At 41.9% G+C, this 16310-nt stretch overlaps 1 protein-coding gene across 2 annotated transcripts in view; it reads right to left on the reverse strand.

Moving 5' to 3' along the window:
- Positions 1-16310, reverse strand: part of SLC35F2 (solute carrier family 35 member F2) — a 73827-nt gene that overhangs the window by 16485 nt on the left and 41032 nt on the right. For both annotated transcript variants that reach the window (XM_029602458.1, XM_029602457.1), the window contains exon 4: positions 3144-3303. In XM_029602458.1, coding sequence (XP_029458318.1) covers positions 3144-3303 — 160 coding nt within the window. The remainder of the gene's footprint in view (positions 1-3143; positions 3304-16310) is intronic.

Raw genomic sequence — 16310 nt, forward strand, 5'->3', positions numbered from 1 at the left:
TGCCCAAACCCCACCCACTCTTCTCCTCTTCCCCTGATTTAAATTGTACCACTGCGATGCGGCTGGTATCATGTGCGATAAGGCCCTAACGCACGCGATAACAGCCCATCTTGTTTTGAAAAATGACCCCCCCTTAATGTCTTTTTCTCTAGGAAAATAAGTACAAGGCTGAAGCTATAATGTTGTTAGTACTTACAAAACTGCCACAATCAAAAAATCAAAAACTTAAGAGAACAAGAATAATGATTTCACATGTGACATGTCAAAAACTGTTTCACTACTTCAAACAAGGTAGGTAGAGAGTGCAACATACAAATCAACTCCTCCTGTACCTTTCATTGATTCAACAGCAGAAATTCTTCAGTGATGTCAACTTTGCTGTTCTTACCTCCTACTGTGTATATAAAATTGCCCCACCCCCAAACCTACCCCACCCCCACTCGGAGTTAAAAGTTCCCCCTCTTACAATGGTATAATAGTAGTGACATATTGTTCTCTATAGAGTCTCTCTCTCTCTCCCCCGCATGTGCAATAAAAATCTTTTCCCACTAATGCAGGCACAATGCACAGAAAAAAGATGTACCGTATTTTTCGCACTATAAGACGCACCTGACCATAAGACGCACCTAGGGTTTAGAGGAGGAAAATAAGAAAAAAAAATTCTGTCCCCATGACGGGCTCCGTACGGAGCTCCCCCTGGTGGCCGTCCGTGGGATATTTTTTCGGTTTTGTTTTTTATAGTAAGGCAGAGAACATCCACACATGTACTCACACTCACTGGTTTTCTCTCCCTCACATACATACATACATAGGCTCTTTCCCCTCACCCCACTCAACAGACTCTCTCAAACCCTAGGGCTCCTCTGCTGCGGGTGGGAAGGAAGATGCTTGTACATTTGCCCGACAGGACTTGGATATCCTGCTGACTCTCTACTTACAAGATAGATTGGCTTTTGCCAGCAGAGCTTGAGCTCCCTGTCGGGCTGCTGTTCCCGGGGTGCATCTTCTTCTTCTGTCAGCTGGGCTCCTGCCGGCCTGCTGCTCCTGAGGCATTTCTTCCTTTCTGTTCGGGATGTGAATACCGTCCTTACTGCGAAGGTCAGCGCGGCACAGGTCAAACATCAGCTGTTTGAACCACATGGGCTACGGAGGCCCCTCCAGTTCAAACAGCTGACATTTGACCTGCGCCACCATGCTGATTGGGCTGAGTTGGAAGGAGGAGGAGGGGGACGGCACGCGAGAGGGAGAGACACTACATTTGCTCCATAAGACGCACAGACGTTTTCCCCCCACTTTTGGGGGGAAAAAAAGTGCGTCTTATGGAGCGAAAAATACGGTAGTTATTTCTGGCATTAAAACCAACGTTGCTGTGTATTACTCTATCGCATTTGACGTTAGGAGCTGCTCATTAACATTAACTCTGCCCAAACTCCTCCCACTTGCATAGCAAATGATACATTTGCATACTAACGTGCGTTGCACTATTTAACACACATGCATTAGGGCCTTAATGCTAGCGTTAAGGCGCCAATACGAACTGATAAATGACCCTGTTAGCTGAGTAAGTGTAAAACTGCTATTTAGCTGCCCTAAAGTTATCTACATAAACTCATCTGGCAAACTGTAAGTTAATGAATATATTAAGCAGCGTGGCTACACCGCAAATATCTCTGCCAAGTTATCCAGGTAAGTTTATCCGGTTGCAAAACCTAGCTGTACAGCAGCTGAATATTGGCCACTCAGTTTATTACTGAATTTTTTTTTTTAGCTGTATACGCTATCATTTTTGTAGCAGGTTGTTGCTTGTAAAATAATTGTAAATTATAAAATAAATTTAAAAAAGAAGGAATGGGGTAGGAAGGAGAGAGATGGAAGAGTATTTGAGGCAATGGACAAAGGGATATAGAGAGTAGGAGAGTAGTGAAAGAATATGAGATGGAGAAATGGAAGAAGAGTGGAGAAAGGTTGAGAGATAAAAAAGGGGGCAATGGTGGGATGTGAGGCTGAGGACAAGGCAAAGGTGCGAGAGGGAGGCTAAAGTTAAGACACGAAATAGAGGAGATGGAAGAATAAAAGGTGAGGGGTAGATGGAGGCATACAAGGTGGAGAAAGAAAGGGGAAGAGCAAGAGGACTGTATTGTGCTACAGAGGAATTGCTGGAAAGAGAGGGGTGATTTATACTGCATTACAGATATAGAATTAAGCCGTGTTTACTGTTAAGGAAGGGAAGCCTGGCTGGACTGGGAAAGTACGGTGTGTTGCCATTTGGCGAGAGGCCCACAAAATCTCAAATTGGAATTAGAAACTGGTCAAATGACAGACAAGAGAGGGTAGTAGTGAATGGAAATCATTCTGAAGAAAGAAAGGGGATTAGAGCAGGGCCTCGGGGATTTGTCCTGGGGCTGTTTCTTTTCAATATCTTTTTGAGGGTTGGAAGGAAAAGTTTGTCTTTTTGAGAATGGCATCAAAATCTGCATCAGAATGGACAGCGCTGAGTAAGCCATGCAGTGGTTGGGTTGGTGCAGGAAGGCTGCAGCTCCCCAGAGATCGAGCAGTTGGTGCTGGCAGGTTGGTGGTGGTTGAGCGTTTTCCAGCAGGATCATAGGAACCTAGAAGGCCAGATCTTCAGGCAACAGCTTGCTAGTTTTGGAAGCTTCTAGATTATTAACAAACCTTGGTGGTAAGATATGGGGGTAGTTGGGTATTAAACATAGGATTTTGTCTATTCATCTATTCAGAATGGTAGAGAACCAATGAGGAAGCAAGCAAAAATTGACTTGGATAAGAAGCAATAGCCTAACAGTCAAGCTACTACAGCAGGCCACTGGGATAGATCCTTGCAGTGTGAATGGAAATAAATGTGTAGATGAGATGGGCCAATTTGTCTCTTTTTGCCATCCTATGGAAGCTACTAGCAGCACTACATACATTTTCTGATAGCATTTACTCCTCTTGAACAAGAAGCTCTGGAGAGACCCAATACTGAAGAGAGGGGAATTCTACAGAAAGAAAGCAAAATAACCCCAAAATCAAGAAATGTCATTTCACAAACTGATAAGTTTATCTCTCCATATAAATGTATTTAATTTCAACCATGTTAATCCCTGTCACATGTTAACTAAAAAGAAAATAATTGTTCTTACCATTGTTTTCTTCTCTTCCTGCTAATACATCCGCACCAACCATGGCCCCTACACCCGACAGGCAAACAGCAACAGCAACAAAATGGATCACTCGGTATCTTGAGCGAAGAATGAACCAGGATAGAGCCATCAATACTGGAATTCCAACACAATCCAGAAGCTACATTTCCAAAGACAAAACATACACACTTAAGTTTCTAGAGTGTTCCAACCTTTTTGCCATGAGGAAGTCAACATTCAAAAGGTGTGTCTGGAGTCACCTGGAAAAACCCCCCCAAGATCTGAATATTTCCCTAGACAATTCATTGCCTGAACAAAATTTCCAGGGTAGAAAAAGGCAGCTCAAGAGGCATTCCCAGGCTATTGGTTTCACTTTGTCCAGACAGTGTTAATATTCAGCACTGCTTGAACAAAGTTAGCCAGGTAACTCTGGTCAAACAAAATACTTGTCCTAATTTTATCTAGGCATGTTCCATCGAATATCCAGATCAAGTTTTAGCTGGTTAAATTTTCCTGCACAAAATTTCTTTTATAAGAAATCACACTCTTGTACATTTTTCACATTTATTACTATACCGTGAAGACTCTGAGGGCTGCTGTGACACCAAAGGTATTTCCTGTGTGACTTGTAAACAGGGATATGTAAGTAAGCATCCTTGAGGTCTAAGGATGTAACCAATTGCCTATCTCCAGCCGAAGCAAAATAGTGCCTAGAGAGGTCATCTTGAATTTCTCTCTTTAGACGGGTGTTTAATTTTCTCACTGAAAACTGGTCAGAGACCTCCTGATTTTTTTAAATGAGGAAGCACAAGGATACAACTCTTTCCTGTTTTGATTTGGTGGAATGAGTTTTATTGCTTGTGCTTACAAAAGGGATTTTATTTCTTGTTTGAGAACTTCAAGTTGATCATTGGAATGATGATGAAAATGAGGAGAGAACAAGGGTGGAATGAAAGTTTAACGATAACCTTCCTTGATAATCTTTAAAACCCATTGGTCTGATTGTAGGTTATTGTGGGAGGAAAAACTGAAGCCTTTCCCCCCAATGGAAGGCTTTGGGATAGAGACTGGTAGTCAAAAATCTTGATTAGGTTTCTGCAGTAACTGGTGAGTGTCTCTAGATTGGTTTGTTGAGTCTTCTGCAGATTTTGATGCTCGTTACTGATAATGGTAAGGTCTCTGCCTATTTAAAAAAAAAAATAAATTAAAAAAAAAAAAAAAAAAAAAAATATATATATATATATATATATATATATATATATATATAATATTCCTTTCTAGCAGAATAATAAGGATGTTGAAATACCTGCTGCTATCTTTTTTGAACTAGATGAACTGCTGCAGCAGATGCGAGTGTCTGTAGGATCGCACAATGCTCCTTAATAACATCCACTGCTTCCTTTATATTCTCTCCAAACAAAATTATCCTCATGCATGAAGCATCTGCTATTTTGTCATGGATGTCTTCATGAAGACCAAAGGCTTTTAGCCATGCAAGCCTTCTAGTTGAAATTAGTATTGAAGATGATCTAAGACCCTCAGAGAATTCTTAGGAAATTAAAAAAATCATTGCATGGGAGCAGTGTCCTATTGTGGACTGCAAACTGTTTAAAAGATACAAAACAGAGAGTATGGCTAAATAGTAAATTTTCCCAATGGAGAAAGGTGAATAGGGGAGTACCCCAGGGATCTGTTCAGGGCCAACTGATTTTTAGTATATTTATAAACAACCTGGAAATGGGAACAACGAAAGAAGTGATCAAATTTGCCGAGGACACAAAGAGGTCCATATTCAGCTGCTATGTGGCTGTGCTAGTTAGCCAGTAATTCAGGGTATATTCAAGCGAGGCAGTCACAGCATTGAATATACCAGGCTATCTTAAAGTAAGACGCTTATATATAACCGGCTAACTTTAGGGTAGCTCTACGGCCCAACCAGAGTTAGCTGCAGAAGGTAACCAGTTAACCCTGAATATCAGAGTTAGCTGCTTAACTTATGCATCTAACTCCGCTCCTCTCCAGAACACTTCCTGCCCACACCTGGAACGCCCCCCATCCTACTTAGCTAGAATTTAGCCAAATAAGTGCTGAATACAGCCAGGTAAGCCATTTAGACAGGTAACTATTATATTATCCATCTAAATGGCTTTTGAATATGGTCCTCAAAATTATTCAAAGTTGTTAAATCACAAGAGGATTGTGAGAAATTGCAAGAGGACCTTGCGTAAACCGGGACACTGGGCATGCAAATGGCAAACGAAATTTAATGTAGACAAATTGAAAAGTAACCCGAATTACAGCTGCACAACCATAAGGTTCCACTTTAGGAGTCACCATTCAGGAAAAGGATCAAGTCATCATCTTTGATAATACATTGAAATCTTCTGCTCAGTTTGCAGCAGCAGCAGCCAAAAAAGCAAATAAAATGCTAGGAATTATTAGAAAAGGATTTGAGAATAAAACAAAGAGTATCATAATGCTTCTGTATTGCTCCATGGTGTGACCTCATCTTGAGCGTTTCTGGTAACCACATCTCAAAAAAAAGATATAGTAGAATTAGAAAAAGGTAGTAAGAAGGGCAACCAAAATGATAAAAGGGATGGAACGATTCCCTATGAGGAAAGGCTAAAGAGGTTAGGGCTCTTCAGCTTCGAGAAGAGATGTCTGAGGGGACATATGATAGTGTAACTGCCTTTAAAAAAAAGTTTGGATAAGTTCCTGGAGAAAACAATTATTAAGGTGGAGTTGGGGAAATCCACTGCTTATCCCTGGGATAAGGGGCATGGAATCTATCTACCCCTTAGGATCCTGCTAGGTACTTTTGACCTGGATTGCTCCCTGATGGAAGCAGGATATTGGGCTTGATGGACCTTTGGTCTGACCAGGTATGGCAAGTCTTATGTTTGTTATGTGTCAACTGAATCATCAACCACTCTAGTCATATGTTTGGAACACTCCTCAACTTTGTTAATTAAAGACATTAATTTTTCCTCATCCTCCTGCTATAAAGTCTGAGAAGACTCCTTAATGTTTTGAAAGGTGTTATATAAATACTGCACCATTTGCAATTAGTGAGCTGCAATCCGTGATTGTAGCATAGCTCATTGAAACTGCTTTCTTTCAACGATATCCAATAATTTGGATTCCTTCCCTGATATAGCACTGGCAAAAGTATTTGATTCATTGCAGATTCAACTACTAGTCCTCTGCTTTCTAATTGGCTTCCCATTCCTTTATGGATACAATACCAAATTATTTCCATTATTCACAATCTCATACACAAGCAATCTACCATTTGGCTAAATACCTACAGTACCTGAATGTAAACCGATGTGATATCTCAGATCGAATGTCTGTATATATAAATAAAATACCATAAATACTTCTCTCTGCGTGTACCAACTCATTAGACACCTATGTTCCATGAATAAGTGTATGCTCGAGATACCCTCTGATAGAGTGGCCTGGCTTGATCTCAGTTGATAGCCCTTCTCTCTGGAATTCTATTCCAGACTTCCTCAGGCAACTAATACACACCAAGGAATTAAAAAAAAACCTAAAAAAACCCATTTATTTTCCATTGCCTATAATTCAACCACAGCGAATTGAGTTGCTACTAGCTTTTTTCTCAAGGCATGCTTCTCTTGTTTTTTGATGTTCTGTACTTATCTTATGGTTGTTTTGTTTATTTATTTTTATATATGATTTTGTTATTATGAATGTATCTTTGTAAACCACTTTGATCTAATTTCATTGTATAAGCAGTATATAAATACTTTTAAATAAATAAAATAAATACTATAGAATCATGAAGGAGCTGCACCCTAGTATATCCAGGCCATGGCTGAACGCTGTATTTTATATCAATATCTTTTGCTACTGAAAGACATCCAAATTCTCATCTGCAGGTCTTGTAAGGCCTTGTATATGGGAATTGCTTTTACTTATTTTGCTGACTTAAAAAATTTAAGCATACTTGAATTCTTCCAGTTGTTGTGAATTTTCCTCTAATGGAAAAAGGAATATTTTCAGACATTCTTGAAGAAATCTGATTCTTTGAAGAAATGCCTTTGGGTGGTGTATTACCACTGTGGTTTTGGTGAAGGATCTGATGGCAAGTCAAAACAACCTTATATAGAATGAAAAGAATCCAAATGGTCAGAGAAACCTGAATCTTCAAAATCAGATATAACTATAGATGAATCCTTAAGCATAGATCTCTATCGGTGAAAAAGCAGCAATAGATTTTTCTGGAGAAATTTTCTGATATAGGGTAATAGGAGATTGAGATTGATTTTCTATTGCAAATCTTTCCAAAATGGGTTGAGAGAAATTCTTGCTTACAGGTGGAAGGAGGTACATTTTTTTTTTTACAAAATCTGACCAAAACCTTTAGACAAAGGAATGGAATTTTTTCATAGGCGGAATGGAATTTCTAAGTTGGTGACTCCTCTGACATTGCTAGAGAGAGCTACAACAGCTTCCTAACTGAATGCTCAGGCAGATGAAAAAGAGACTGAGATGTCTAACATGACAGAGGCAGCACAATTACTCCCATGTATGCTCAGAAAGACTTTCTTGATCTTCTGAGCTCTGAGAGAGTATTTTTCCAAGTCAGCACCATGGGATGATGTCACCAATTTTAGGGCTGCTTTGTTCATGCCTGGACCTGATGCTTACAAATGGGGGATCATCTGGTGGGGGATCATCTGGAATGCAGTGACCAGCAGATGATGTGGTTCAGTGTTAGAGCACAGGCAGAGGTGGTTCAATCAAAAGTTGAATGCCCTGGACACAAGATAAGGGAGAACCTCAAGAAGTCCTTAAGTGGATGGGAAAAGCTAGAAGTAGAAGACCAAAGGGCAAAATTAAAAGGAGATATTAAGAACATAAGAATTGTCATGCTGGGTCAGACTCGGTCCCAAACACAAAATTGTGTAGGGAAAAAACAAACAAACAAACAATCAAGAAAATGGAGTCCCCCCTCTTGATGGTGGAGCTGGCTAGATGACAAACCAAATAGATGAGCACTGCAGTGTGTGGAAAAATCTCTCTATCTCTTAGGGAGCTTCCCCAAATAGTTTACTTGGTACTAAATAGAAAGCGGGTCTGGTTTCAGTCCCTTACAGAAAGACCATAGTCCATCAGCTTTTCTTTCCCTGCCCTATCGCGTGTGGCTGTGGCAAGGGTTTAGGCTTGACTTCGGCTGAAAGGCAAGGAAATAAACTTTCTCCCTCCTCTGCTAAGATAAGTAATCTAAACTTTGAACAGAGATTAAGTCAGTCTCTTAGGAAGTTGATCCAGCCACGTCCTCCTAGGTCCTGGGTATTTATTTATTTATTTTTATTTATTTAGATTTTATATTCCGCTTTTTGCACTTTTTCGGCACTTCAAAGCAGATTACATTCAGGTGCTGTAGGTATTTGCCTATCCCCAGAGGGCTTACAATCTAAGGGGTCATTTATCAAAGTGCTATATGGCGTTTGCACATGCGTTACGGCTTTTAACGCATGCGAAAGCGCCATAACGCATGGTGCGATGCAAATGAGAAAAATAGGAGGAGTTTGGGGCGGGATTTGTGGCCAAGTGGGCTCACAATTTTGCGAAGCCATATCGCACAGCTTTAACATGAATTTTAACTACACCTTTTTCATTTGCGTTAAGCCATACGATAGGGTTTTATCACACATTGTGATGTTTTTGCAAATGCTGTTTGAGGGAGAGAGAGAGAGGGAGACTAGCCATAATGCCCTCATCCTAGGAAGGTATTTATATCTCTATAGGAGGCCTGGGTAACATCAAGCTAGGTTGAGAGAACATTGCACAAATCTCATCTTTGGGTGAGTTTCCTCACTCCGAAGGTCATCAAATCTTCACAAGAGAGCACTGTTCTGTTCGTACGTGTCACTTTGAATGTCAAAGTGGCCCCTAACCCCTACATTAATACCTAAACCTCACCTCGGGTTACCAGGTAGGCCTCCTAAAGAGATATAAATACCTACCTAGAATGAGGGCATTATGGCTAGGTGCTCCCCCCCCCCCCCCCCCCCGTGGTTGTAAAAGAGCCCTGTCAGCTAGGCTGGCTCTCCAGGAGCTTAAAACTACTAAACATGGTCCCTCCAGTGGTTGTATGTAGGAAATACAACAATTCTGACACTTATTGCAATTTGTGCTATGTTAGCGCTTCACATAGGTATTAGTGCAAATTGCAATACACTGCCTATAACCATAAACTCGCCCCTTTTCCTATCGCATGCAATATTTAGTGCATTTTGATAAATCCAAGCCTAAGTTTGTCCCTGAGGCAATGGAAGGTAAAGTGACTTGCCCAATGTCACAAGGCGCAAAAGTGGGTATCTCTGGAAAGGAAGTCTCTCAGCTCCTGGCTACTCTGACTCTTGTTGGGATTTTATATGTAGCTCAGCTATGAAGCAAGCACAGATGTCTGTCTCTCTATTTCCTCAGAGTGCAGACTTCTGTCTCTCCCTCTTGATAATTAGTTCTTTGGAGAAGAACTGAATGCAGAGTTGCCAGATATACTCCTCTCTTCCTGGCCCCTGGCTGTCCCTGCTCCTCATACACAAAGCCAGCCAAATTGCGTCTTTTCTTCCTTAAATGGTCTCCCAGCATTCCTTTGGCTTCCTTCTTTGCTGGCTATGTAGTGCTGTTCTCTGGACAAGCTAAACAGTACAGCCCTTTTCCCAATTTGTTAATACTGAGTGCTAGTTCTTGCAGAACGTCTGTCACTCACAGGAGAGCACATAGGGGTTTTGACATTTTTATATTCCTTCACACCTTGGCTGTGGCGGCTTGCAGTCTCTGCAGGGTTGAGAAACCCTTTTTGGCAGGTCTGTAATGCATCTCTCAGATCCAGATGCAGTTCGATCCGCATTGTAAAGCTCCAACCCATAAGCAGCTTCAACCCATGATAAGCTTGTGGGGGCAGGAATATGGTTTATAGTTTGCTACTTTAGTATTATTTAAAAGGGTAAATAACCATACTTTATTTACCCATTCCACCCACTCTCAGCCATCTCTTTTCCAAGCTGAAGAGCTCCAGCCTGAATAGCCTCTCATTGTTATGCTCCTCGACCCTCAAGGCTGGGGTCAAGCCTGCTTACCCACCTCCGCGGCGGCTCATTGGTCTCGGGGCCGCCGAAGCGGGGTTGAAGGATGCGGCTGGTTTCCCTCGGGCCTGCTCCAGGGCCGAGATGCCTTCCCTCGCGGCTGAGACGCTGCCGAAGCTGCACGGCGACGTCAGCTGTCGTTTTAAAGGAGCCAGCATGGGAGTTCCCAGGACGGCCCCGGAAGCTCACCACCTCTGTCCATTTGCTAACTGACTTTGAGTTAGCAACAATTGGACTTCTCCGTTCTAGCTACTCTGCCGCTTCCTGCTGCTCCTAGAAGCTCTCTCTCTCTACCCTCCGGGGTTCTACTACTTGGGTACCCGCTCCTCGGGGTCTCTATGCTTCTTTCCAAGTGCCTATCCAGTATCCTGGTACTCGCTCCTCGAGGGCCTGAGCTGTCTACCTTGGTGCCTGATATCATTACTTCTACCTGCTGGGAACTCCACCATTACAGTTACAAGAGTGTAATCTAACATCTACCAGTCTGTCTCACCTACAGCTCCTCATTGAAAATCTGCATCGGAGCTCCCTATACCACCATTGTGGGACAGGTCTCCTCAGTCAAGGACCCAAGACTGCTGCTGCAGGAATCTGCTCACTACTGCCACTCTGGTGAACTCTACAAGCTGTACAATAAACTCTCTCTGTGTTTGTGCATCTGAATCTAGCTTGGTACTGCAGTTCCCCATGGGGCTCCTCCCCGTGAGAGTGGCCATCACTGCAGCACATAAGAATCCACCACACACCTCAAAACCATAACACTCAGCATAAGAAAGATGTTCAATCCCCTTTATCATTTTTGTTGCCCTCCTTTTCTATTTCTGCTATATCTTTCTAGAGATGGGGTAACTAGAACTGTACATAATACTCAAGAGTCGGTCACAATATGGCTCAATTCAGGGGCAATATGGTATTTTCAATTTTATTCTCCGTTGCTTTCTGGATCATTTCAAACCTTCTATTTGCTTTTTTGACTATTGTTGCACACTGAGCAGAGGATTTCAACATATTGTCCACAAGGATTTTACTAGTAAATAACCCAGGATGGTGTACCTATAATTAGGATTATTTTTCCCTATGTGTATCACTTTGCACTTTTCCACATTAAACTTCATCTGCCATTCAGTTGCCCAGTCTCCTAGTTTCACAAGGTCCTTATGCAGTGCCTCGCAATACACTGCTGTTTTAACAACTTTTAATAATAAGAACATAAGAAACTGCCATGCTGGGTCAAACCAAGGGTCCATCAAGCCCAGTTTCCTGTTTCTAACAGAGGCCAAACCAGGCCACAAGAACCTGGCAATTACCCAAACACCAAGAAGATCCCATGCTCCTGATGCAATTAATAGCAGTGGCTAATCCCTACTGATTAATAGCAGTTAATGGACTTCTCCCTCCAAGAACTTATCCAAACCTTTTTTGAACCCAGCTACACTAACTGCACTAACCACATCCTCTGGCAACAAATTCCAGAGCTTTATTGTGCGTTGAGTGAAAAATAATTTTCTCCGATTAGTCTTAAATGTGCTACTTGCTAACTTCATGAAATGCCCCCTAGTCCTTCTATTATTTGAAAGTGTAAATAACCGATTCACATCTACTCGTTCAAGACCTCTCATGATCTTAAAGACCTCTATCATATCCCCCCTCAGTCGTCTCTTCTCCAAGTTGAACAGCCCTAACCTCTTCAGCCTTTCCTCATAGGGGAGCTGTTCCATCCCCTTTATCATTTTGGTTGCCCTTCTTTGTACCTTCTCCATCGCAACTATATCTTTTTTGAGATGCAGCAACCAGAATTGTTGCCGCATCTTTTTCCTGGGTGGTAGCTCCTAATATGGAACCTAACATCGTGTAACTACAGCAAGGGTTATTTTTCCCTATATGCAACACCTTGCACTTGTCCACATTAAATTTCATCTGCCATATGGATGCCCATTCTTCCAGTCTTGCAAGGTCCTACTGTAATGTATCACAATCCGCTTGTGATTTAACTACTCTGAATAATTTTGTATCATCCACAAATTTGATAACCTCACTCGTCGTATTCCTTTCCAGATCATTTATATATATATTGAAAAGCACCGGTCCACACACAAGTACAGATCCCTGAAGCACTCCACTGTTTACCCTTTTCCATTGTGTCATCTGCAAATTTGATCACCTCATTCATTTCTTTCTCCAGTCTCAGTACCAATCCCTATGGTGCTCCACTAATCAACTTTCTCCAGTTGGAAAACTGACTATTTAATCCTACTGTCTGTTTCTGGCCTTTTAATCAGTTATCAGTCTACAATAGAACACTGCCTCCTACCCCATGGCTTTGTAATTTACTGAGGAGTCTCCCATGGGGAACTTTGTCAAGTGTCTTCTGAAAAAACAAATACACTAAGTGCAACAAACATTTTTGTTAGTGAATAAAAAGGTAAGAGAAAAAAAAGCTACTGTGATTTTCTAAAGAAGTGGCAGAAAAAGTAAGAGAAAAAAATCAGTTTTCATAGGTTACAAAACATTGCATTAAGAGGATGACAGATATCTGGAAAAGCTAAGAGAAGTTGGAAGAGTAGCCAGGAGAGCAAAGGCACAAATGGAAGAAAAAATAGTTAACATACCAGGGATGCAAGACTTTGAGATATGTTAGTGACAGAATGATGTACAAAAAATAGGATCGAAAGAGGCAAAGGTGAAGGGTGGAGGAATAAGCAGAAGCTGATGAGGAGAAAGAAGAATTGCTTAAACGTTTCTGTTCAGTATTCAGTAGAGGGAGGGCTTGGAGTAGGACCACAGAAAACAGCCACAAACAGGAATTGAAACAAGTTATACTTTAAACAATTTTCAGAAGACCGCGAAAAACTAGCAAAACTAAAAATAGATAAAGTAATGGAGCCAGAAGGAATATATCAGAGGGCCTTAAGGGAATGTGGGATCGTTCTGGCAGCTCCACTGACTGACCTTTTCAATGCTTCTTTAGAGCAGAGAGAGTGGTTCTAAAGAAGTAGAGACAGGAAGATGTGGTTCCTCTTTACAAAAGCAGAAGTAAGGAGGAATTTGAAAACCAAAGGTGGGCCAGAATGACTTCAATGGTGAGTAAATTAATAGAATCACTGCTAAAAACTGAGAATAGTGCAGTTTCTAGAATCCAGTGTATTACAGGATCCAAGGCAGCATAGTCCTACCAGAGGTGAGTCTTTTCAGATGAATCTAATCAAATTTCTTTGATTGGTTGACCACAGTGTTAGATCAAGGAAGAGCACCTCAAGTAGTGTTCTTGGATTTCAAGAAGGCCCTTGACACAGTTGCACACAGGTGACCTACAAACAAACTAAATGGCCTAAGTATGGGTCCTAAACTGGCTGACTGGGTTAGAAGCTAGGTTAGTGAGAAGCAACAAAGGGTAGGGATAAATGAAGTTAAGTCCAAGGAGGATTACCAGCAGTGTGATGTAGCGATCTGTGCTCAGTTCTGCTCTCTTCAACATTTTCATAAGCAATATTGTAGAAGAGCTATCAGGAAATGTTTGCCTTTTGTGGATGATACCAAAATCTGCAATAAGGTAGTCATCCTGGAATGTGTGTAAAACATGAGGACAATTCTAGTTAAGCTTTAGGAATGGTCTAGAGTCTGTCCATTAAAGTTTAATACTACAAAATATAGGGTCATACATTTGGGCTGCAAAAAACTGAGGGAGCAGTACAGTGTGGGTGATGAAGTTCTTCTCTGCACAAAACAGGAGCGTGATCTAGGATGATCGTATCTGATGATCTTAAGGTGGCAAACCAGGAGGGTGCTTGGGAAGAGAAACAGCCAGCAGGAAAAGAGAGGCGATACTGCCTCTGTATAACTTGGCAAGACCTAATTTTGAGTTCTGTGCACAAATCTGGAGACTGCACTTTCAGGATAAAAACCAAATAGAGTTGGAGCAGAGGATATCTACTAAAATGGTCAATAGTTTTCATAATAAAGACTATGGGAACAGACAAAGATCTAACCGTGCCCTGGAAGAAAGGAGGCAAATATGACAGGCATTTAAATATCTTCAAGGAATAAATGCAGAGGAGGCAGACCTCCTTCAGCAGAAAGGAAGCTCTGGAACAAGAGGTCATAAGCATGACAGTGAAAGGGGGTAGGCTTAGGAGTAATCTATGGAAATATTTCTTTACAGAGAATGAAGGTGGTGATGAGGAAAGTATCAGAATTTTAAAAAGCATGTGAAAAACAGAATCTTTGAGGGAAAGGAAGGGACTATAAATCTGAACAGAAGATGTGGTTGTGCAGACTGGATGAGCCATACAGTCTTTATCTGCTATCATGTTCTATGTTTAGAAAGAAAAGTAATGAAATGAACTGGAGAGAGTTGGCAAGATAGGGAAGAAGATACAGAAGAGAGGCTATAAGGAATGCAAAGATAGGCAACAGATAAATGGCCTTAAGGCAGGGGTTGGCAACATTTTCTGACAGTGTGCCAAAACCCTGAACTATCCACTTTGGAGATTAGTACAATAAGATTGTGCATTTTTAAAATGCTCACGGTACCACCAATACAGTGGAGTGCAGTACCGACATTTGACAGCCCAAACAATGTGTTTGCACACGTCATGGGGGTTTCCAGCTCCCAACAGAGAATAGATGTCCAACATGCTGTATTATTTTTTTTTTGATCTGGTGGTTTCTTGCCACGCCACTGGGCCTCCGGCCCAACTAGAACCAGTATTGGGATCCTAGTGCTATAAGCCCTCATCTGCAATCACCTGGAGACTTCCTCCCCTATATGTTCATAATCCCCCACCATACCCAGTTCAGTCACCACAGGGGCAAAACATCAGCTTCCCCTCCCCAGAACCCCGCAATCACGGACCCAAATCAACCTGTAACAAGAATACAGTTCCTTATATGCAACATGCCTGAACATATCAGTAAAGTGATCTTCATATATACGACTCCGTAGCTATTAACCTTGAAGTATCAGAGACCACTCAAGGTGGACAAACTTACATTCATAGATCACCAAACATAGCAATTCTTTAAAGAAACTTTTATTTATGCCCTTTCAGGCCAATACAGTACGAATACGCTAAAAAAGCGCATCCATTTTTGGCGCTCACTCTTTCAACGCACGCACAGCCCCCTCTCCTGGCACGCGATACAGCATGCAAATGAGGGTTCACGCTAAAAAGACGCGCTAGGGGCAATTGCGCGCTCCTAGCGCCTCCTTGGCCCAGGAGAGGTGGATGTCAGCAGGTTAGGAAAACGGACGCTCAATTTTACGAATGTGCACAGCCACAGGTTAGGAAAAATGGACGGGTGTAAAACTGAGCATCTGTTTTCCTAACCTAACCTGCCGGCATACTTTTTAAAAAAATATACGGTATATTTTTTTTTTAACTTTTGGCTCCTCCGACTTAATATCACCACGATATTAAGTTGGAGGATGTACAGAAAAGCGGTACTTTCTGCTTTTCTGGTCACTTTTTTCGGGCTGCTCAGAAATTAAGGCCTGCCCAAGGTTAAACAGTGCGCTCAGCTGGGCACACTCTACAGTATCGGCCTGTTAAATCTTGTGCGTGATATCCACAAGGCCACCAGGTGCTAACCTAGAGCGATGACGTTTCCTTCTCCAGGGGGGGGGTCATGCTACCTCTGCAGCAACCCTAGCCCCAGCTAAGCTGAGGAGCAGAAGACTCAGCTCAGGGATGGAACCAGGCGCCTTCTGATGCCAGTGCGTAGCACTACCACCTGAGTCACCAGGCCAGCCTCCATCTTGCTGGCTTGTTTTGCACTTTTGATGTTCCTGATTTCATGATCACAATGGAGCTTTAGCACCGGACCTACCTTTAAGTTCTGCAGGACCCGCAAGTAGGTACAGACAGAGAAAGCTGGGAGCTCCTGATCAAACAAGTATCAGACACTACTTCACTTTCAGTTTGTTTTACGAATACCCTTTTTCCTCTTGGAGCAGAAATATGCTGCACTGAAGTGATTTTTTTAGGAGCTGTTCTGTGTAAAGTTAATTCTGAACTGTGTAGAAATGTTCCCTACAGAAGTG

The sequence above is a fragment of the Rhinatrema bivittatum genome, chromosome 5 (genome assembly GCF_901001135.1).
Source record: "Rhinatrema bivittatum chromosome 5, aRhiBiv1.1, whole genome shotgun sequence".
Taxonomy (NCBI): Eukaryota; Metazoa; Chordata; class Amphibia; order Gymnophiona; family Rhinatrematidae; genus Rhinatrema; species Rhinatrema bivittatum.